General features: G+C 39.5%; 1 protein-coding gene across 3 annotated transcripts in view; it reads left to right on the top strand.

The window, feature by feature from the left end:
- Itprid1 (ITPR interacting domain containing 1) overlaps positions 1-22,847 on the top strand; it is a 155,755-nt gene that overhangs the window by 23,840 nt on the left and 109,068 nt on the right. For all 3 annotated transcript variants that reach the window (XM_085840597.1, XM_021165730.2, XM_085840598.1), the window contains exons 2-4: positions 11,572-11,761; positions 13,431-13,479; positions 13,823-13,866. In XM_085840597.1, the coding sequence (XP_085696723.1) occupies positions 11,605-11,761; positions 13,431-13,479; positions 13,823-13,866 (250 nt within the window). In that variant the 5' untranslated portion in view covers positions 11,572-11,604. The remainder of the gene's footprint in view (positions 1-11,571; positions 11,762-13,430; positions 13,480-13,822; positions 13,867-22,847) is intronic.

The following is a 22,847-nucleotide window of genomic DNA, read 5'->3' as shown; positions in this document are numbered from 1 at the left end:
CAGAATCACATCTCATGCTACCTGTTGGGGACACTTATTTCAGATAACTTTGTCTAATAACTGTATCTGTTTTGTAACTTCACACAGAGCCACTCATTGGCAAGTGTTGTTAGTACGTTTTGTTTCTCTTTCTGAGACATCTATCAACCCTTAGTTAATTTCCTACCTACACTCCTTTCTCTTTTATTTTGCCATTCCTGGTTGACAGCATTAAGGGAAAGCTGCTTTGAATTTCCCATTAGAGATGAATGATTAAAGCACAGGTGATCAGGAATGTTGGGATGGGGAGATGTGTTACCCAGTGGCAGACACTTCTGGTGCCCACTTATGGAAATGCAGGGCAATGCACAAGATTTCAGTCTTGGGAATGGGTGTAATAAGAAATTACCGTTTCAACCCCTTTCCTTTGCTATTATTGAGTTTCTGTAATTGAGGTAGTAAAGTCTAGTTATAAACAGGTAAGAAGCAGGCTTGTACTTAAGATTGCTTCTATGAAATGAGTGATGGGTACTTTTAGGGTAGAATTCCAAAGCCTGAAGTCTGTCTTCCTTCAACATCTCTTCAACAGTGCACCAGCAATCTATTTCTGCATGTGTGTATTTTCTCTAGAACATGTTTTGTTTCCTGGATGTAATCATTAAAGGAAAACATGGTGATACCTTTACAGTCTCTTACAATCATTTAGCAGAAATAAGATCTCCTTCCATCTCTTGGTTCCTTGAGATTCAGTGGTTATGATCAAAGTGAAAAAGGAAAGATTTTGTTAAAGTGATGATAGAGAGTAAAGAATTATCTTAGAGGTTGCCTCTACAATTGATGAGGGTAGAAAATGGATTTAGACACAGGTGAATGCTTAGGCCTTAAACTTTTCTAACTGTTAACCATTTCTAGTCCCTTCCCTTCCGTCCACTCCCCTCCCCTCCCCTCTCTTCCTTTCCCTCCCTTTCCCTTCTCCCCTCCCTCCCTCCCTCCCTCCCTCCCTCCTTCCCTCCCTCTCTCCCTTCCTTCCTTCCTTCCTTCCTTCCTTCCTTCCTTCCTTTTGGTAGTTTTTCTGTCAGAGCCTTTTTTCATTTGTACCATTGTAATTGTGTACCATGGGATTAAAATATGATACAATTCTACTTGTATAACAATATATTATTTTAAACTTGAGATGTATTCAACTCATAATCTTGAACTACTTGACTAGTTACTGTATATGGACTATTTTATTACATATGATATACATAATATATATACTTTATTTTTAAAAGTAGATTTAGTTTCACAATGAAATCTTGAAAGTAAAGTTCATATACATCCCTATCCCTCTATCTATAGCTTTCCTCATTGTCAACATCCCTCAAAATGTCAACATCTCGTTGAAATTAAGAAACCACATTGAGAAACTAACACCACTCAAGGCCCACAGTTTACATTATTACTCATGCTCTGTGTTCATTCTATGGGATTGAGCAATACATAATGCCATTTATAAAGCATTATTGTACTATGCAGGGTCATTTTTCACTATCCTAAAACATCCTCTGTGCTTTCCCTATTCATCGTTTTCCCTGCCTTAAGCCTTAATGATTATTGATATTTTCCTGAATTCATAGTTTTCTGCCTAGAAAGCCATATATTTAGGTTCAGGAAGTGTGTGGCTTTGAAGACTGTTTTTTGTTTAACTATATGAATTTCAGGTCTCTTGATATCTTTTTATGGCTTGATAGCTTGCATCTATTATAGAGTTAAACATAGCCTGGTTATTCACTTTCTCAGGGATACCCCCTCCCAATTTTGTCAATTATGAATAAAGCTGCCATAAAGGCATTAATTGTGTGGGTTTACGTTTTCAACTTTTCTTGGATAAAGAACAGGAGTGTAATTGCTGGGTCATATGCAAGACAATGACAAACTGTCTTCCAAAGTGGTATAGTAGTTCCTACTTCAACCAGCAGTGAATGAATATTCTTGATGCTCTATATCCTTGCCCATACTCAGTGATGAATGTTCTAGATTTGGCTCCTCTAATTGGTGTGTGGGGGGTACCTGGTCTATATTTCCCTCACAACCTATAGTATAGAACATCTTTTCAAAAGTGTAGTAATTATCTGTTTATCTTCCTTGATATCCTGAAAAGATATTACTTAAGGCAGCAGTTCTCAACCTTTTAGTTATGACCCCTTTGGGGGAGTCAAACTACCCTTTCACAGGGGTCACACATCAGATATTCTGCATATCAGATATTTACATTATAACAGTGGAAAATTACTGTTATAATTAGAGATGAAATAATTTTATGGTTGAGAGCCAACACAGCATGAAGAACTGTATTAAAATGTTTCAGCATTAGGAAGGTTGAGAACCACTCACTTAGGTTTTATGGTTGGTTGTTTAATCTGCTTGTTCAGTTATAAGGATTCAGTGGGTGCTGTCCATTGACAATAGTCTTTGATTATATTTTCTCCTTTGATCATATATCTATATAAAACTTATTTTTTATAGTCTGTGCTGATAGTGTCATTTAGACATTTTAAAATATATTTTATTTTGCATGTGACAAACTTGTGATTCATGTTGACTTCAATTTTTTCTGCATGGTGAAAACTATGTCCATATTCATTGTTTTGCATGTGTGCTCTTATTGTGTTTGTGCCCTTTGTTGACAAGGCTACATTTCTCCCTTCCTCCTTCAAGATCAGCCCATGGCAGTAACTGTTGCTGAACTTTGTTTTGTTCTAATCTTCTACTTTGCTTCCGGCATAGCACTGGAAAATGATTCGAGGATCTTAGTGAGGCAGCTAGAAGTTTCTCACCAAGTATGATGCTACTTGCACGTCTGTTTGTTTATTTATTTGTTTGTTTATTGGAGATGACGTGTTATGTTAGGAATTCCTAGTTGACCATCATATTCTAAAGGCAAGAGGAAAGATACATGGGAGGGACATGTGGTAGAGCCAAACTGAAGGGTAATCATCAGTCAAGATAGCATCTGATTTTTTAACACTCAAGAGCATATATTCATCAGAAAGCCACTTTTTAAAGTACATGCATTCTGTTGTTAAGTATTCCAGTGCCTGTGTCCTGAAATTTTTTCCTATTTGTCCCTACACCTTCAAGGCCCAGAATCAATATATTTGTGACAAACACATGCTCTTGAGTTTTAAAAATAAGATGCCATCTTATCTGGTGATTATTGTGCATACGTAACCCTTCAGTTTGGCTCTTTCATGTGTCCCCTTCCCATAGACCTTTCCTGTTGTCTCCTTTCTAAGAATCCCGATGTCTTTATAAATGAACAGATCCTCTTATAGCATTTGAGAAATGGTTCTGTGCTTCTGTTAAGATGCACATCCTCTTGCATCTCTCTCACTATAGTTAGTTGGTATAATTTCTCATAGTCAACTCTGAGCTTCTTAAAACTTGTCTTGCACACAGTAGATGCCCAAGTGTTTAATTGAATTAAAATGATAAATGTCATTATTGTACTCATTTACTTATAATGGGTAACTTTTTCAATGTATTTTATGAATAACTTCTGGTATATGATGCTGTCTTTGACATGATAAATATTATAAAGATGAATACATCATAATTTGATCTTACTAAGAACATAGAATCCAAGGTCAGGCACAATCACTGTTTCATTCGTTAAGCAGTTCTTGCTAATCATCTACAATCACTTGTATCCTGGTCTAAGTACCAGGGATCCAAAAGGAATTTCATGGAGTTTGCCTTCAGTTAATGCACTTACATAATGGGGGAGGCAGTCATGAAGTGAACCATTTCACTTGAATATGGTGAGTGCTATAGTAGGGGTTTGCACAAGTTTTTGTGAAGACATTGAAGGAGAGAGGAGCTCAAAAAGTAAGTTCTATTTTAGTAAAATAAAACAGGGTCCAGGAAAGAGACAGTGATTGCTTGTAGCAGGACCTGTAGCCAACGTGATTAGACAGAACTCATTGATGAACCTGAGTTCTCTGTTTTCAGAGATTTACATGCTCAAAGGAACTTAGGTTGCAGCCATGGAGGAATAGGAGATGAACTATGTGAGCACCCCTGATGTTCTTTTGCCTTTTCTTTTTTTCCCCTCCTTGGCAGAATGAGGCAAAGTCAATGTGGAAAGGACCAAGGGAAAAGTCAAGGAAGTCACTGAGGAATATATATTTTTTTAAGCTTGAAAGTTTCTAAGTGACTAACACAGTGCTAGCAGTGGAGATACCAGTAGGTCTGACATCATCCATCTTGAAGCTGTTGCAGGTCCCCGGAAGTGGTGTATGTGGTCTTTCAGCTAATAATCTTGAGCTTATTTTCCCTAGCAAAAGATGTGAACTCCAAGTTCAGAAAGTCTGACATTAGGTTCCAGCTGGGGCACAAATGTCTTGTCTTGAAATCCAGCTTGCTCCTAAATGGCAAGAGTGAGGCACCTTCACATATTCATGGTGGGAGGAAGCCACCCACAGAACAAGTCATCACAGACGGCCTGTTCCTCCCAGCAGAGTGTTGATGGAACACACTCTTCCCAAGGATCTGCCTCTACTTTCCTGAATCACTTGGAAATCTTTACTAGTGTTTGTGGGACTTCAATACTTGGATAGGAATGAAGAGCAGAAGGGCATTCCTGGCTTGACTTTGTTGTTTGAGCTTTTACATCTTCCAGATTTATGAGTAGTAGGAACAATGGCTTATTCTTCCTCTTCATGTAGTTTTGTTGAATATAATTTTAAAATATTTTAAGTGTGAGTATCATTAGTCACATATTAAATAATCTGTGGGGAAGATGAAAATAGAATAATGAAATTGCAAAATTATCTCATCTCATCAATTCCTTCCTATTATATGAATAGAAATTACATTCCAAGAAAACTTGAAACTACACGTCTCGTGTTATACAGCCAATTGACAGCTATTTGTTGATTAACTAAACTGGAAACTACAAGCTTTTTGTTTCCCCAGTGATGGATTAAATCTTTCACTTGCTTATCAGCTGTTGAGAGGCTAATAGGAGAAGTGAAAAGGAAGTATTCAGATAGTTTTAGACCATATTTTAGGTAGTTCTTACTATGATATGAATATTGTTTGTATGTGTTCACATGTATGCATAATCACACTATCTTTCTAATTCATATCTATTATGCACTACTCCTTGATGCTGTGAACCATTTCTAACAAATATGTAGTAGCAGCCTCTTTTCTAGCCTTTTCTATTTCAATCAGCTTTGCCTTGGCATTGCTCAGTTGTTTCTGGTATTCATTTACATATACACCCATTCAGTAAGTACACATTCAGGACCTTACTCATGCCAATATGGTAAGATTAGGAAAACATCTGTCCTGAATAAACTCACAGGGTGATTAAGGTAGTTTAGAAACATAGTGACTAAACTGAAGGATAGAAAGAAACAGACTTACCAAAGAAAACCAATACCTTAAAATAGCAATTTAGAGTGAGTTATGTATGAGTTATAGAGAAACAAATACAGACATATTTACATAGGGAGAAGTTGTAGACAGAAGAGAGAAATGGACAGCAAAGACTGAAGTATGGAACATCCAAAACTTAGAATCTAGGAAATGAGGAACAAACTTGAGAAAGAATGCTTTAACGCTAAGTAGGAAGGAATTCTGGAAGTGTAATCTTTTAAAATCCAGTTAAAAGTTGTTTCTATTAAGAGGAAGTGATAACTACAGTTTCTAGAGATTCTAAAATGATAAGCATAGAGATTGAAATACTAATGATTCATTCAGTTACATAGGAAAGGTGTGGATTGTGTGTGAACCCAAGAGAGACTGCAAGTTCTGTTTCTGTCAGGTTGATAGCAGTGGGGAAGGATGTTTTGAGCTCTATGGTAATCCTCCATTTTAGGATTAAATTTGAGAGATGGAAGGAATTCAGGAATCAGGGAAGGCTCGTAGGTTCTGATGGAGCAGGTATGCTAATGGAGATGAGATTTGTTAAGATGCAGAATGCTAAAAGAGGGGAAGATACATTTGGGATTAAGAATGGAACCAAGGAAACAATGAAGAATTCTGTGTGGAGCATATTAAGTTGTCTACAAACATTCATGTGGAAATGTCAAGTAAAAGGGAAGAGCATGGCCTGAAGTTCAGAGGATATGCAAAATTTGGAAGTTTAAGTTTGGGAGTCATCATCACTGGTCTATAAAAACAAGGCAAGGTTTGAGGATTTGAGAGGGCAGGGGAGGATTATTGTAAGATGCATCATATTATAGTGTGTTTTAATGTGAATAGAATGATCCAGTGAAGGACCAATGACTCCAAAAGGACAAAGATGGTGTCCAAAGAAATTCTGAATAGAATAGAAGTAATAGCAGGGGCCAGACAGATGGCTTAAAGGTTAAGAACACTGACTGCTCTTCCAGAGTTCCTGAGTTCAATTTCCAGAAACCACATGGTGGGTCACAATTATCTGTAATGGGATGTGATGCCTTCTTCTGGTGTGTCTGAAGACAGCAATGTACTCATATAAATATGTAAGTAAGTAAGTAAGTAAGTAAATCTTTTTTTAAAAAGAAGTAATAGCAGATGCTTGAATTGGGATTTGTGTGTCCATTTTCCAATGATGAACAAAGTATGAGCATAGGAATTGAGTGGAAATGTGAAAACATAATGGATTGAGGGGCCAAGTGTTAGAGGGTCTCTATATGATCTACATTGCTAAGGAAATGTTTCAGAAAAAGATGATAGGAAAGCTGTTCTATTATTGGCAGTGTATGAGGGAGAATGCAGTGGATATCCATGCCTCCATGGTCTGATGACATATGCAGAGAATGCAAGAGCACAAAACAGTAAGATGAGCACAAAAGAAATGTGTACCATCCCCAAATACATAGTTCAAATTGTAGGATAGAAGGGATAGAAGTTCCTGGCTTGAGAGGGAAAGCACAAGGGAAATCACACCCGTGTTTCAGTTAGAAACTGGAGATAAAGGAGTATTCAGTGATGAGGTAGGGGTGCAGGGGGCAGTGGATGGAAGTGTGTGAATTCTGGGGATGAAGAGTATCAAAAATTGGACATGGGGGTGGGGGGTGGGGGGCTGGGGATTGGGCCAGATAAGCAGTCACTCACAGGAATGTGACCCAAAGACACAGTGAGATGGTACCCAGTTTCTACTTCCCTTGATGTGTCAACTTCTCAGCGTTTGAGTCTTAGTTTTGGTAGTGAAATGAATAATCTTGAAGGTTTTAATAATTTTTAGAAAATATGAGCCTAGAACTTTTATAGAGATAGAGATAGAGACTTTTAGAAAATATGAGCCTAGAACTTTTATAGAGATATAGATATAGATATAGATAGAGATAGAGATAGAGATAGAGATAGAGATAGAGATAGAGATAGAGATAGAGATAGAGATAGAGATAGAGATAGAGATAGAGATAGAGAGATAGAGATAGAGATAGAGATATCTGTGAGCAATGCCAGAGCTGGAAATAGGCAGGTCCTACCAGAGTACTGGGTAGCTGAAAGGAACCATTTCCTAAGAGTTACTGCTGGGGGAGTCAGTGTATGAAATGGGTAGTGTAGAGGAAGGCAAAAGTTGGATGACATTATAGATCTTATAAAGGATTTCAGAACAGCTCTGATAAAAAGGGTGAGATGAGACCCAAGGATGTGGTTGAAGAGATATCTGTGGACCTGTCTGGATCCCTGTGGGGTATGCCAGGGTTGTTTTTCCTTTATGGGGTTACCTTCTTGACCACAGGGAACATTCAAAAGGGGTGACCAATGCTAAAAACTGCAGCTTGTACCCAAGAGATCAAGTACACGTGGAAGAAATTTCAAGACCCTGCTAAAAGCCTCTAGCATGCCACAGAGACTCTGCATTCCCACAGTTGGAGAAATACTGTATTCTCACATTTCCAATAGTTTCTGCTATTCTACTGAGTTATTTCAAGACAACATGGGTTATATACAAATTAAGAGTGTTAAATCTGTTTGCTATCAGAAAAACTCTTGTATTGGTTAGTATAGTGGTTAGTCTTAAATGTCAACTTTAAACAACATATAACACCTGGGAAAAGAGCCTCAGTTGAGTATTTGTCTTTATCAGACTGGTCTGTGAGCATGTTCTGTTCATTCAAAGTAAATCTCTCTATTGTTAATTCTATGAAAGAAACCATCTCATCCTGGGTAGCAATTTCCCTAGGCAGGAGGCCCTGAACTATAAAGGACAAGAGAATCCTGGATATAAGAAGGCAGCATCTATGCATTTGTTTCTTCCTGATCTTGACTATGGATCAAGTTCTCATATAAACTTCCCCTCAGTGATGGACTAGATCCTAGAAATGTAAAATAAAATAAAGGCTCTTTTCCCCTGACTTGATATTCTATCATAGTAATGGAAATTGTCTTAGTTAGGGTTTCCATTGCTGTAATAAAACAACATAACCAAAAGCAGCTTGGAGAGGGAAGGGTTTATTTTGCTTAAACTTCCACATCATGTTCCACCATGTTAGGAAAGCAGAACAGGAACTTAAATCTAGCAGGAACCTGGAGCCAAGGGTTGATGTAGAGACCGTGGATGTAGGAGTTTTTCTGATAGCATGTGATGATTATTGTCTTGTTCATCATGGCTTGCTCAGCCTGCATTCTTATAGGACCACCAGCCCAGGGTCAGCACCATCCATAATGGACTGGGCCCTCACACATCAATCACTAATTAAAAAAGTAATAATGTCTCACAAGCTTTTCAATAGGTCAATTTGATGGTGAGTTTTTCTCAGGTGAGGTTTCCACTTCACAAATGCCTCTAGCTTGTATCAAATTGACCTAAAATTAGGCAGCACAGAACCAAGACTAGAACAATTGGTGATTTCTTTCTTTCTCTTGGCAGTTCTTGACAGGGTAATGATGACAGAGAAAAAGAAAAACATAAAAGAGGAGGAACTGAAAAATACAATCAATGGTTGTTTTGAATAGGCTTCCCATTAATTCTTTCATATGAACTAGTTATTTTACAACTATTCCAAGAGTGATGGAATGCAGTATAAAATAAGTTTGAGAATTCCTTCAAAGTTCAGAACGCAGCAGAGCTGAGAAGAGTCAAGGCATCTGATCTGCCAGATTTGCTATTTTAATCACATAAGAACCAAGGATGTCATTGGCTGAAAATGGGTGGCTCAGTGGGTAAAGACAACCTGCTACCAAACCTGGTGACTTGCATTCAATCCTCAGACCTCTGGTGGTGGAAGGGGAGAGTAGACCTCTGAATTCTATAGCTTCTCCATACTTGTGCCCACTTGAAAAATAAAGGAATAAATGCGAAAGAAAAACTAAACGAAAAACAAAACAGCCAACAAAAGTGCTGCCCAAACTACCTGGAGTTTCCTTTCCCATGACCATTTGGTCTGGTCCATGTGCTACGCTGGAGCCTGATGTGCCATACCACACTCTTGGGGGTGTAATGATTGTTACTGTGTTGGGATTTTACATTTCCTGACTCTGCTATGGAATTAAGAGATAGGGACAGATGGGTTGATGTTGCTCAAACTATAGAAAATTCAAAACAGAATCGTTGTGTTATGTGGAACCAATTGTTTTCTCCTTTGGATTGTTTTCACCATTCTGAGAATTTGGTAATGTTTTGTGTTTTCTTTTTCAACACATTCGCTTATTGTACAAAGTGAAGATTTGGTATGTGTAGCTTTGCATCTTTAAAATTAAACATGATATAACCAACCATCCGTATTAGTGGGTCTTTTTATATACACATGTCTATCAAAATAGAAGGATGTGGGAAGGAAAGGACTGCATGTTTCAGGTTTCGGTGACCACATAATCCAGATGTAAGCTTTCTCCTAGGGTCAAGTGAAAGTGGCCAGCATTGGGTTTCAAATGGACCTGGGAACAAAGGTGTTCCCTAGAGGAGACAGCAGGGCTCAAGCAGCACAACTTCTGCCTGGCTACCATGGGACAATTCAAGGCTATCATTCAATTAATTTATGTCCTTTTCTAAAGAGGCACATTGAGGGTCCAGTGAATAGATGTCAAAGTTGGCCATTCAAGCAGCAGAGACTTATCTCCAGAAGCAGACCTGTTTACTAACTGGAAGTTGCCCACTAAGGCAAAGTGAACAAGAGACTTCCTTTACCAATGCTTCCTGACCTCTGCTTCTGGCAAAATTTCCACTTTTGGAGCATACATTTTTACAATTTGTAGTAAGTACAACCAATCTGGTAGAGAACCAGTCTTCAATGGTTGAGTAATGCTGGAGGCTCAGGTAGAATTTACTGAGAAATTACTGAAAGCTTGGGACATAAAACTAAAATAATATTTCTATCTAAAAATGAAACAATTCTCCCAGTGATTTGCAAAAAGCAGTGGCTCGGTTGACATGTGACATTCTGGCTCAGAACATAGTCAGCTGCTTGGTAACTCCTACCCTTCTGAGCAAAATCTCCAGCTGAGACCAAGAAAAGGATCATATAATCGGAAGACCTTGCTGTTCTGTGACATACTATTCTGTTGTTAAAGTTTTCTGATTCTCTAATGAGTGTCACATCTCAGGATATCCTTGAACAGACTTTTGGAATTTTACTTCTTGTGAAATTTTGCCTCTTCAAAGCTATCTTCTGATTTTTACTCACACCCACAAGACAACCTTTTCCTTAAATCTGAAAGAAAATCCTCTGCAAAATTAAATAAATGCACTTTTAGTGCCAATCATAGGCATTCATTTTTCTAGTGTTATGAATTCTAGGATACAACTCCATCAAGTGTGAAATATAATCTGATCTCTATTACTTGTGCCTTGATTTATTGTCATTTTAAAAAAAATTGCCAAAGAGAAGACTCAAAAGTTAACATTCTTGAATAAAATGTCCGCCTTTTGGGCCTTACATTTAACTGTTTGAAACGTCTTGGTTTTTGCATTTAGAATGTAAAATTAATAGTTATCTTAACTATCAGTTCTAAATTTACATGAATGGCACTATTTTAATGTATAAAGCATGTAAGGGCAGTGAAGGACAATTTCATCTGGGGTACATGCCTGAACTTAAGAGAGAATCAGATATTTGCAGACAGTCAGAATGGTTTGCCTTTCTCAGACACGAGTTGCAAATGACAGTTTATGTGTCACGTGGCTTGTGATTTTGCACCAAAACCAGGAAGCTCGGAAGACTGCTGCAGCCTGGCTGGCTCTTCAGCCATGTCTATGAATTTAAAGACTGAACTAACGCTGACCGAAACTTTTTACCACACTAATCTAAGCACAAAGCCTGTTTTTGAACTTGAGCTTTGGTATCTTAATTTTTTACATGTTTTTTAAAACACCTGTTATGTGCTGAAAGTTCATATCCTCAAAAGTAAGGATTGTGTTCTCTATCCACATCTCAGAACACAGAATCCATCCCTGTGGATGTGGCCTTGTGTCTGGCAATGCCAAGTGACTCCCTTGGTCTGTCTGACCATCGTAAGGAAACTCTTCTGCCCAAATCCGCAGGGATTCTGCTTGAGGAGGGGAGCCTGTCTCAGTGAGACAGTGACCTTAGATGGCTCAGTTGCTTCTAAGAATCCTTCCTGTCGTTGAGCTAAAACTCATTGTGCCTGGTTTGTCTGCCTGTGTAGTTTCAGTAAGCTTGTGGAACCACCCTCAAGATAATGGAGGAATTACAAGGATCTGACACTCCCAGAGCAGGCCTGGAGAAGAACAAGAGAGATATCCTAAGACATACGAAGAGGGCATGGGCACCTCTGGATGGGCATCTGCTTCCTGACTCTGAGGAAGAAAACCCAATGGTCACTATGTATGTGCAAGGTAAGGGTCCTTCTAGGGATCTAGGAAGTGCTTTGCTGTGGGCAATGCGGGATGTGAGGCTTTTGCTTGGGAACAAGTGACCTCTAAGGACTTGATATTAAAGAAACAAGTGTTCCTGGCATGATTTCAGGCAATTCTATACAACAGACATACATGACTTCAGCACAAATAGACCAGCTAAGTGATAAACACTGCTTCTTTTTCATTTCAATACCCTCATCCTAAAATCCCAAGACTCTGAAGATACATTCAGGCCCAAGTCAAAAAAGCTTCTCCTTCCTCCACCACCTTCTCCTCTTCCTCTTCCTCTTCCTCCTCCTCTTCCTCCTCTTCCTCCTCCCCCTCCCCCTCTTCCTTCTCTTCTGTTTCCTTCTCCTCCACTTTCTTCCTTTTCCTCTTCCTCCTCTTCTGTCTCTTCCTTCTTTTCCTCCCCATCCCCTCACCAACCTTCTGGTCCTCCTCCTCCCCACCCTCTCTTCCTCTGCCTCCTCTTCTTCTTGTTCTCTTTCATTTCCTTTTTCTTCTTCCTCTTCTTTGTATACATGTGTATGAGAGAGATAGAGAAGTGATCTTGCTGAACTGGGAGCAGTGCAATTGAGCTAGACTGGCTGCCAATGAGATCAAGGGAGCTGGGTCCTTCTAGTTCAACTATGCCCTGCTCTTTCATGGGTACTGGGGAACCAAATGCAGTTCCTCCTGTTAGCATAATAACAAGCACTTGAACCACATGCCATCTCCTCAGCTCCCAATGAACCTTAGTTTAGAACACCATTTGATTTAAAATTTCTTGGGCGTCTTGCATGAGGCACTGGCGATCATTTGACTAACATGAAAAAGTAATAAAGAGGAAAACATTCCCATTCTATGTACGCATGGCACAAATGTATGCATACCACAAATGAAGGCCACTCAGCATCTCCCAGCTTTATTGGCTGGTTTACTTTACCCAATAGTCTATATGAGAATTATTCAAGTATTTTATGGATAAAGTCAGACTGAGCCCAGGGTATGATGTGGTAGCTAACAAGAACTAGAGCAAATGTCTCTCAGGACTGGTTCTGCTCATCTCCTTTCTTTTTCCATTTTCTAATTTTTGAGCCAGTGCTAAAGATCCACCTTAAAAGACTGGAGCCTTTTTAACACACAGGTTGCCTTTGGAAATCCTGGGACTCTATGGCAATTTGTCCCTGGAATGAATGCAAATCTGGTTTCTAATCTGGCAGAGAACTCCTTGCAAATAAACATTGCTGGCTAGCTGCCTTAGGTAAATGTTGGGATTTAATAAGGAGAGGTTCCGTGGTGATTTAGGGCCAACAAGAGAGAAACAAAAGTCTCATCCCCTTTTCTATTCATTGTATTCACACTAGGCAACTTTCCATCCACTCCAGCACCTCTCACCTCCATTGATTCATTTTGCCAGTCCTCTATGCTTTGTTCCTTTTTTTTTTTCTTAAGTTATAGTCGTTTGGCAAGTTTACATCCATTCTTGGAAGAGGCTGATTATGGAAAACAGGAGGTTGTGCCTCCAGGGGGAAAATGAATATGCTTACATGAACATGTGACTAACTATGTAGGAAACAGAGCTGCTGAGTGTGGCAGATGATAGAGTGGGTCATTGTAGATGGTTGTGCTTTGACTAACAGATCTGGTGCTTTCTTTTTCTTTGTAGAAAATTCCAAACAGGAAAGTATCCAGCAGTGGCTGGACTCTGGATTCTTGTAAGTGGTGTTTTATTTTATCTTATTTTTGCATGTCTGTGTACTTTATACAGTTCTCTTGCAAAGCTCCATGAAAATAATGTTGGTTAGCTCTCCCTGGAATGGGCTCTCAGCCATGGGTTACCAGGGTGGGAGAAGTATGGGTTTTCATATTAACTGAGTACTTGAGGATTGCTGCATTACTTCAAAAGCTGTATGTCAATGTGCAAGTACAAAGGTGGAATATTATTTGGATTCAACTGCCTGAATTTTTGTTTTGTTCATCATTTTAATTACAGAAGCTACTTGGTAATAATCTCTTTACATATATTGTTGGGCTCACAGTGCTTTGCTTCTTTTATAGTGTCTCTGTAAATGAAAACTTCCAGCAAACCATCAACCATACTGGTAAGGCAAGACAACCCATCGAAGCTGTGCTTTGTGGAGCTGAGTAGATGTATGTGTGAAAGGCACCTATGATATTAGAACTTCCTCAAGGGAGACTAAGAAGAGGCTCTTGGAAATAAGTCCATCTTCTCTCTTGATTTTATAAGACTAGGACTCAGAAAGTGCATCCATGTCCCCAGCAGTGGGTGATGGGCTGAAACCAGCATTCTTGCTACCATCAAACACTCAGACTGTAGCAGGAAACTCTCTCGGCCTAGGTAGACATTTATAAGGATGTAATTATGTAAACAAAATTGTTTAGTTATTCATAATATATTATAGTTTATTTCCAAACCTATTTTCTCTCTTTTCCCTCCTTTTTTTTTGTATCAAGCATAACATTTCTATCTTTTCTCTAATGATATGTTTATTCTAGAGATGAACAAATGACTAAATCCTAAAACAAAGAGCACAAATATTTCTGAGACAGAAAGTGTATCATACTGCCTCCCTGGGGTTTGATAACAACATTATTAAAATAATGAATACAGATCTCATGGATTCCATCTTTATTAAATGAAAATACCAGATTTCATGGGATCTGAGATTCTTCCATTATAAAATGTGCTTGTTTTATAAATACCTCTCAGATGGGTAAGATGAAATCTTGTGAGTGAAAATGAAAATTGGCATCAACTCCAAGACACCTTGATCATATGTGTTAAAAATAATGTTCTAGAATTGATTAAATGCCTAAAGAATCTGTCTAAATATGACATAAACAAGGAAAGTAATGATTACAGAGACAGTTATTAGTCTATTGTAACTTACCTTGCTGTTCTTAATTATTTTATATCTTCTACACCTTCTTCAATTAAGGCTGGCCAATGTTTGCCAGTCGATTAAAATTGGATCATTTTGCTTTTTCAAACTTTTAACTTTTTAAAAGTTTAAACTGAAAATTTCATTGAAATTCCCTCCTACACTCAGTTGCTCTACATTTTAAATTTAATTTCTTATTCTTTTAGAGTGTCATGATGTTCATAATGAATTTTATTCATTACGCATTACCTCCTGTCATCTTCAGTCTCTCCTTTCACCATCTTCCCCTCCTTCCCAAGAAGCTCTTCCTGTTTTTATGTTCTATTGAGTTTAAGTAGGGTTGCTCATGTAAGCATGGGTGAAAGCTATTTCTTGGATTATATCCAATCAATCAGTAGCTACATGACTAAAGAAAGTGATACCCTTCCTTGCCCACCATTAGCTGTCAATAATCACTCAGGGAGAGATGGGCTTCATGAAACCTTTCCTCTTCCATGATCAAGTACGGACACGCCCACTCTTGTGCAAGTTTCTGTACCTGCAGTGGGTTCATTGAGTCCAAGGCCATATTATTCCAAGAGAAGTCTTTTTACTACATACCTTCTCGTACTCTGGCCCTTCCATTCTCCTATTCTCCTTCCTAAATAAGACCTTGACTCTGAGAGAGATAGAGAGAGAGAGAGAGAGAGAGAGAGAGAGAGAGAGAGAGAGAGAGAGAGAACGTTATTTAAGATCCATTTTGAACTTAGCACTCAGCCGACCTTTACTCTCCACACTGCTTTAACTGCTGTAGGTTGTAATGAGACACTTCTCTGATGGCAGATAAGAAAAGCATTAATCTATGGATAGGAATGAGGTTTTAGAAGGCAAATTAACCACATTTCAATTAAATCACTTTATTTTTAACGTTAGGCCTCTGTGATGTCAAAATTTCAGAACATGCTTCTAATAAATTGAATATGATAGCCTCTCTATTCATATCAATTCACACTCAAGGAAGAGACAGAAACATAGGTATATTTTGTCACACAGACCTGTCTTTGACTCTTGTTTATGTCGCGCTGGGAGGCCGGCATTCTTCCTTCCTTTGGTTACACTGTACTTCCTGGAAAATACAACTCATGGTCTGGCTTCATCAGAGCCAAGTTAGTGAACTATAAAGTATAAAGGAAAAGCCAGGAGGGAAGCAGGGTCTCTGTGTGACTCTGAGGTCAGAAGGCACAGCTTTTACTTGGCAGCTCGTTAGTCTTCAGCAAGGCTTTTTAACAAAGCCTTCTTCTATAAGCTAACTGAGCTTTTGTTCCCCAAGTCCTTTCTCATTGGTCATATTTGGAACTCAGTAACCCATGTGGGAACATGGCTGGTTCTCATTCTTTTGTAGCAGTTGAAGAATTTGAATGTCAAGTGCTATGACTTTTGGTCACAGATAGTTACAAGCAGGCAGGGAGCTAGACTTGCAGGCATCCGGGAGACTATATGTGCACAGAGCTTATGGAATTCCAGAGCCACACTGGGAATAAATTGAAGAGAGGGAAGAAAAGGGGTTACTGCTAACAAATGGTAAGGTTCAAACTCAGAAAATCTGGAGAGGGTATAAGGTGATAGATATCACACTATCTTCCTACTTTCTCCAGAGACAGTGGCGTAACACAGACAGAAACTTCTTCTTAGTGTACTGGATACTTTCCCTGTCCCGTGTTTCCATGTTAATTTTAATAATTGCAGAAGACTTGCAGCTGCCCTTCCCACTTATTTGCCAACTAACATAGGCATTATGAATAATGCTCTTTCACCTTCAGCTACGTTTGATATCACATATTATGGCATTGCAGCGAAAATCTCTCTGGCCCCCTTTAAGTTACCCCAGAACATTGTCTAACAGTAGATAGTGACTTATAAGCAACTAAAAACTAAAAACTGCCAAGTCCAGACAATATTCTCTTATTGGCCTCTTACTGCCAGTTTGACCATATGGGCTTGGTGGAGCACCAAGGATCCACCTATAACCAGACATTCAAAGCCTCTTTGAGGACATAGTGCCAAGGACTGTGTCTATCTTCCCACAACAACTTACTCTTTGACTCAGATTCCATATTGAAACAAGTTTGTTGCAAATGCCTTGTCAACTTCTGAGGACAGATTGAATGACACTGCTACCTGACTGTGAAAGTATATAGTCATTATAATGTAAAGATCAGATACCACCTGGCATATTTCACTTATAAAATGATAAAATTACATTGTGTATATGGAAAAATGTTTTAAAATAAACTTCCTTATGATTTATTATGGGTGAATGTTTGGCTATGTACCTATTTTATCTACCAAGGTGTCTTAGTAATTGTTTTATTGCTGTGAAGAGACATCATGACCAAGGCAACTCTTATAAAAGAGAACATTTAATTGGGGCTTGCATAGAGTTTCAGAGGTTAGTCCATTATCACTATGGTGGGAACATGGTAGCAGACAGGTAGGCAACATGCTAGAGAAGTAAGCTGAGAGTTCTACCTTCTGATCTGGAGAAAGAGAGAGAGAGAGAGAGAGAGAGAGAGAGAGAGAGAGAGAGAGAGAGAGAGAGAGCTTTATAAGGGCTTTTGAAATCTCAAAGCTTGCTTCCCCAGTGACACATTTCTTCCAATGAGGACACACCTTCTTATCCTTCTAATCCTTTCAAGCAGTACTCCCTGCTGACTAAGCATTTAAATATATGAGACTATGGGGGCATCTTTATTGAAGCCACCACATCATATGAGATGATTTATGAGTGGAAGCTGAAGACATCCTGTTCTGGAAAGGTACAGACATGTGGAGACTACTACTCTCAAGAATTCCACTCTTTCTAGATCATGGCAATTTGAGCTTAACATAGGCTACCCTTATGATGAGACCCTGTAGTCTCAGCTCCTCCTACTTTTTAATCTTTCTTCATCTTATGTCTCCTAAGTTGAAGTTTTATTCAGATGGCCTCTTGCTGTTCTCTGAGGCCTTCTCAAATTCCATATCCTCTGAGTGGTTCCTCCTGGCTTCTGCATGGAGACGTACTTTTTCTTAAAAAAAAAAAAAGTTAGATACATCCTGGGTCCTACCAGGTAGCCCTTGGCTGATATTGCCTCCAATTGTTAGAGAAAATGGAAAACCTAACTAGGGTACAGATCATCTGTAAATTCAGTGGCCTAAAACTAGTCAAAAAAGAGTCCTAATAAACACAAGGATGGCCGGGCGGTGGTGGCGCATGCCTTTAATCCCAGCACTTGGGAGGCAGAGGCAGGCGGATTTCTGAGTTCGAGGCCAGCCTGGTCTACAAAGTGAGTTCCAGGACAGCCAGGGCTATACAGAGAAACCCTGTCTCGAAAAACCAAAAAAAAAAAAAAAAAAAAAAAAACAAGGATGATGCTATCAGGCTAGGAAGCTTTCTCAGAAGACTAGACCTAGTCAATGAAAAATTAAGAAAACAATGAGGCAAAGCAAGACCATTCAATGTAATGAAAGTAAGGAGTTTGAACAAGACAAAGAGATGAAAGAAAGTTAAATGTATGCAGGAACACATATGGAAGGAGATCATTTTGAGGAAATGTTTTGTGCAGTGAGGGAGACAGAAATTTTTGTTTTAAATAAGATGTACTCAGATGATAGATTTCTGAAATTCCAGAGAGGAAGAATCACATGCAGTCTCAGGATGGGCTTGGCATAGGAACGCCATCTACAGCCTCCTTTCAAATGGGTAATTGTAACTGAGGTCTGCGATCAATAAGATTTTAATGTCCTGTCTTTGCTTAGAAGAGAGTCCTGAGCAACTTTTGATGAGCATCTCTACTGGAGTGGCCTATGACCTTACTACAACAAGGAAACAGATGTTCCTGGCTATGGGAATGGCTGTTACATCTTGAGCAGGAGCTGTTACAGACTTAGGCTTACAGCAATGGCTTCCACTGGTGTCAAGTTTGAAATGGGAGGAAAAGAAATAAATGGATAGAAGGAATGAGAATATGATTCCAAATAGCTTTAAGATGTTGAATTCAAGTGTTAGCCAATATGTAAGGGTCTGTTTGGGGTAAGGACATGGGTTAATAGTTATCCATACCAAGCTAACACACTGTGGATTACCCCTACAAAGTGTCCTGGTCAGGCAAGAGTTAAATTTGCAGAAAGCTACAGAATGCTATTATTTTAGAGCATTGCAGAACTGTAATTTGATTAGTCTATTGGACGATATTCCAAAGAACCAAATGTCTTCCATGAATCAGTCAGAAATGCTTAGGAAAACCAAAATAAAAAATGCTTTCTAAGCCAACAAAGGTGCTAATTAGTGCCTTCTGCAGATCTGACTGCATCTTCTTCAGTAATACATTGTGCAGGGTTAAGTGCGGTATCTGCTGCTTCAGATGGCACAAGTCCACCTAACAGTAGGGCGGATGGCTAGAGATTATATCTAGAAGGAAGCAGAATTGGAATTTTAACCACAGACGAGAATGAAATCAACAGAGCAGAGACTTTTGTTCTCACTTTAATGGGAACTGTGGCTAGCAGGAATTCGCTGACCTTTGTTTCACCTTCTCCAAAGGCTTCCAGCTAGTATTATAAATCAAAGGAGGGGTCCTGGAGGGGGAAATGGTAGAGAAAGCATGTAAGCCAAACAAGATGGAGTGTAGCACTGTAACTGCCCAGCTACCAGGGTGTGGCATAGCATCATAGATGCAGGTATGTTCCACCTATTGCACATACAACCTTAAGCCTGATGTCTACAGAAGTTTCAGGACATCTAGGATAATAGGGGAGGGTTTCCTTCCTGCTGTGGTGTTCCCCATGCTTCAGATTTTTGTTCTCATTTGAGGTAGCAAATGCTTCAAGGAGCCATGCAGATAATCACTAATGAAGCAGGCAACATAAAGACAAGAAAATTGGAGTGTAGGCTGCCGTCAACAGATTGCTACCCTAAAGACACCTGGGCAAGTGCTGCAGCCACTTCCAAGTTTTAAGGAAAGTCTTGGAGTTCCAATCCCTGTGAGAACTGGCACCCCATGAGCCACCTGCTTGTGCCTCTCCTTCAGGATCATCTTGGTACCAGGCCAGAGAAGCCTTCTTGACCTTGACAAGCCTGACCGAGGCATCCAGAAAGTTTATCTTACAAATCAGAAAACAACAACAACAAAAACCAAGGAATAGTGCTCTAGGCAAGACTTTCTACAAGTGTGTCCACGTGCTGGGAGGCCAGCTGTTGCTTCTGTAGATTCAAGACATCGTCACAGAAGCACTATGAGAACAGAAACTGGTCTCCTGGGACGGAGAGAGGTGGGGAATGTGGACTAGAAATCAGTGAGTGAGCCTAATAATTGTAATAACTTTTTAACAGTTTTTAAAAATCAGGCTTACTTTTAAAAGTCTTATCAGGTGTCCTGTGCTAAATTTTCTTCAGACTCTCAACTTGGCAGCTCAAAGGGCTCTGTGTCTGAATGCACTGGCAGAGTCAGATTGTTGGGTCATTTCCAGAAGTATTGAGAAAAGTATCAGGAGTCTAGGAAGGCACTTGAGTAGCTGCACATGTACTGTCATGATGCTGAAATTGAGGTAAGGGAGCAACTGTCTTCTAACTGGTGATGGTGCCTCACAGGATGTGGTTGCAGGACCAGAAAGCTCTCCCCCTAGCTGGTGCTGAAGGTGTAAGGTTTCCTGTGTATCTGGAAACCCTACTGTGAGCAAGCCTGGCCCCCATCACATTCCACAGAACACATGCTAACTTTCAGGAACTTGTTTTTTCCCTGGATGCTGGCTGCCCTTTGTGTCCTGGCAGCCAGCTGGATCCTCACTACAGCATCATGCAGAGGGATGTGCTCTGTTGTTTGTGTAGCCACTAAAATCTCATGAAGAATTCTAGGGCATGAGGATTCAGAGTCCAGTGACTAGAATTTTCTGGGTGACTGCATTTTCTTCAGGGTTATGGTTTTTTAAAATGTAGCAAGGCTAAGTTAACTCTCCTTTTTTTTTAATTAGGTATTTTCTTCATTTACATTTCCAGTGCTATCCCAAAAGTCCCCCATACCCTCCCACCCCACTCCCCTACCCACCCACTCCCACTTCTTGGCCCTGGCGTTCCCCTATACTGAGGCATATAAAGTTTGTACAACCAATGGGCCTCTCTTTCCACTGATGGCTGACTAGGACATATGCAGCTAGAGACATGAGCTCCGGGGGGTACTGGTTAGTTCATATTGTTGTTCCACCTATAGGGTTGCAGATCCCTTTAGCTCCTTGGGTACTTTCTCTAGCTCCTCCATTGGGGGCCCTGTGATCCATCCAATAGTTGACTGTGAGCATCCACTTCTGTGTTTGCTAGGCCCCTGCATAGTCTCACAAGAGACAGCTATATCTGGGTCCTTTCAGCAAAATCTTGCTAGTGTATGCAATGGTGTCAGTGTTTGGAGGCTGATTATGGGATGGATCCCTGGATATGGCAGTCTCTAGATGGTCCATCCTTTCGTTTCAGCTCCAAACTTTGTCTCTGTAACTCCTTCCATGGGTGTTTTGTTCCCAATTCTAAGAAGGGGCAAAGTGTCCACACTTTAGTCTTCGTTCTTCTTGAGTTTCATGAGTGTCACAAATTGTATCTTATATCTTGGGTATCCTAAGTTTTTGGGAAGTTAACTCTTATCAATATCAGAAAATGGATCAGTTTCTCTCTGACAGTTTGAGCAATTCATTGTGGCCACAGTGCCAGACGCCTGCCTGAATGTACACATTCATTTACATTTTCTAGGACACCCAGGACAGATAATTTGAAAGGGCCAGGGCAGCTCAAGTGCAGCCACGTGGCAAAAAAAATGTAGCCAAATTTCTCAGAACCACAGAGTTCTTCCATGGGGAGAACTGTACAGAAGAACAACAAACAAATAAACAAACAAATAACAAAACTAATCCAAAAATCAGAATTCTCCTGATGAGCTAGTCCAAGAGGTGCTTACTCTATAGATTACAAAGTAATAATAGAGGCTGTACCTATAGAAAGAGGGGAAGGAAAGAGGGAAGTTTGCTCAAAATGTTAAATAGACTTTATTTTACCTTCCATTTGGCAACTAGCTACTTAATTCATCATGACATCCTCTTCATGTAATTGCCTACAATTTGTACTGCGCTTGCTTTTATGACATGATTAATAAGGTGGTAAATCAGATTTCTTTCCACTGACAACTTCACTCAATTGTCTGCGATTTTGTAATCTTGAGACGCTCCAAGACTGAATTGATTTTAGTGCACAAGTGAGCCACTATGGATTAATAATGCCTGTGCAGGCGAGAGGTCGGTACTGAGTAAACTTTGTTTATGAACTCTAGCTTACACTGGTGTCTAAATGCAGCATCACATTCCCTAGAATACTCTGTGAAGTAGCAATGACTTTATTTATTGATTGATTTCCCCTTCAAGTTTATGTCTCCTCAAATAGCTACTTGTTAACATTATGATCAAGTCCTTCTCCTCACATGAAAATCTGTAATGTGAAGATTTAGAAAGTCTATCTAGGCTCAGTGAAACAGTGATGTAGTTTATTAGTCATAACTACCACTGGACTAGGATAAGAGTATTGTACAAGAGCTCCAGGCTGGGTCACATCCTTTCAAATGAATTGTTTCTCAACCTACTTTATTCCTGTGAGGGTCCCCCTTGCTTTGCTATACATTCTATGTATTACTCTCACCAACTCTTTAAAGTGTAATTGTACATGTTTGGCTTGCTTAAAATCCTCTATTTAAGCTGTGGCACATACCTTTAATCCTAAGTCTTGGGAGGGAGGTATGGATGGGTTTCTGTGTGTTAAGTCCATGGCTGTCTACATAATAAGTTCTAGGAAACCCAGAGCTACATAGTGAGAGGCTGTGTCAAACAAACACAGAAACAAAGAAGCAAAATCATCTACTTACCCACATAGCATTTATATGCTTCCAGTCTTTATTGCTCTAGGTCATGTAGCAGGATAGCTGCACTTTTAAACCCTCTTTAAAGTATGATGCTATGCACCTGGACTCCCAGCCCTGGAGAGCCTGAGATAGGAAGAGATGACTGCAAGTCTAGCTTGGAGTTCATAGGGAGAGCCCGTCTTACAACAGCAATAGGAAAACAAACAAACAAACAAACAAAAACATCAGTAATGAGTGAGTCTTCTTACCTTTACTCTCCAAACTTGAAACCCA

Source organism: Mus caroli, unplaced genomic scaffold, assembly GCF_978045245.1.
Source record: "Mus caroli unplaced genomic scaffold, Mus_caroli_1 scaffold_7, whole genome shotgun sequence".
Classification (NCBI taxonomy): Eukaryota; Metazoa; Chordata; class Mammalia; order Rodentia; family Muridae; genus Mus; species Mus caroli.
This window is presented reverse-complemented; position numbering and strand designations above follow the sequence as displayed.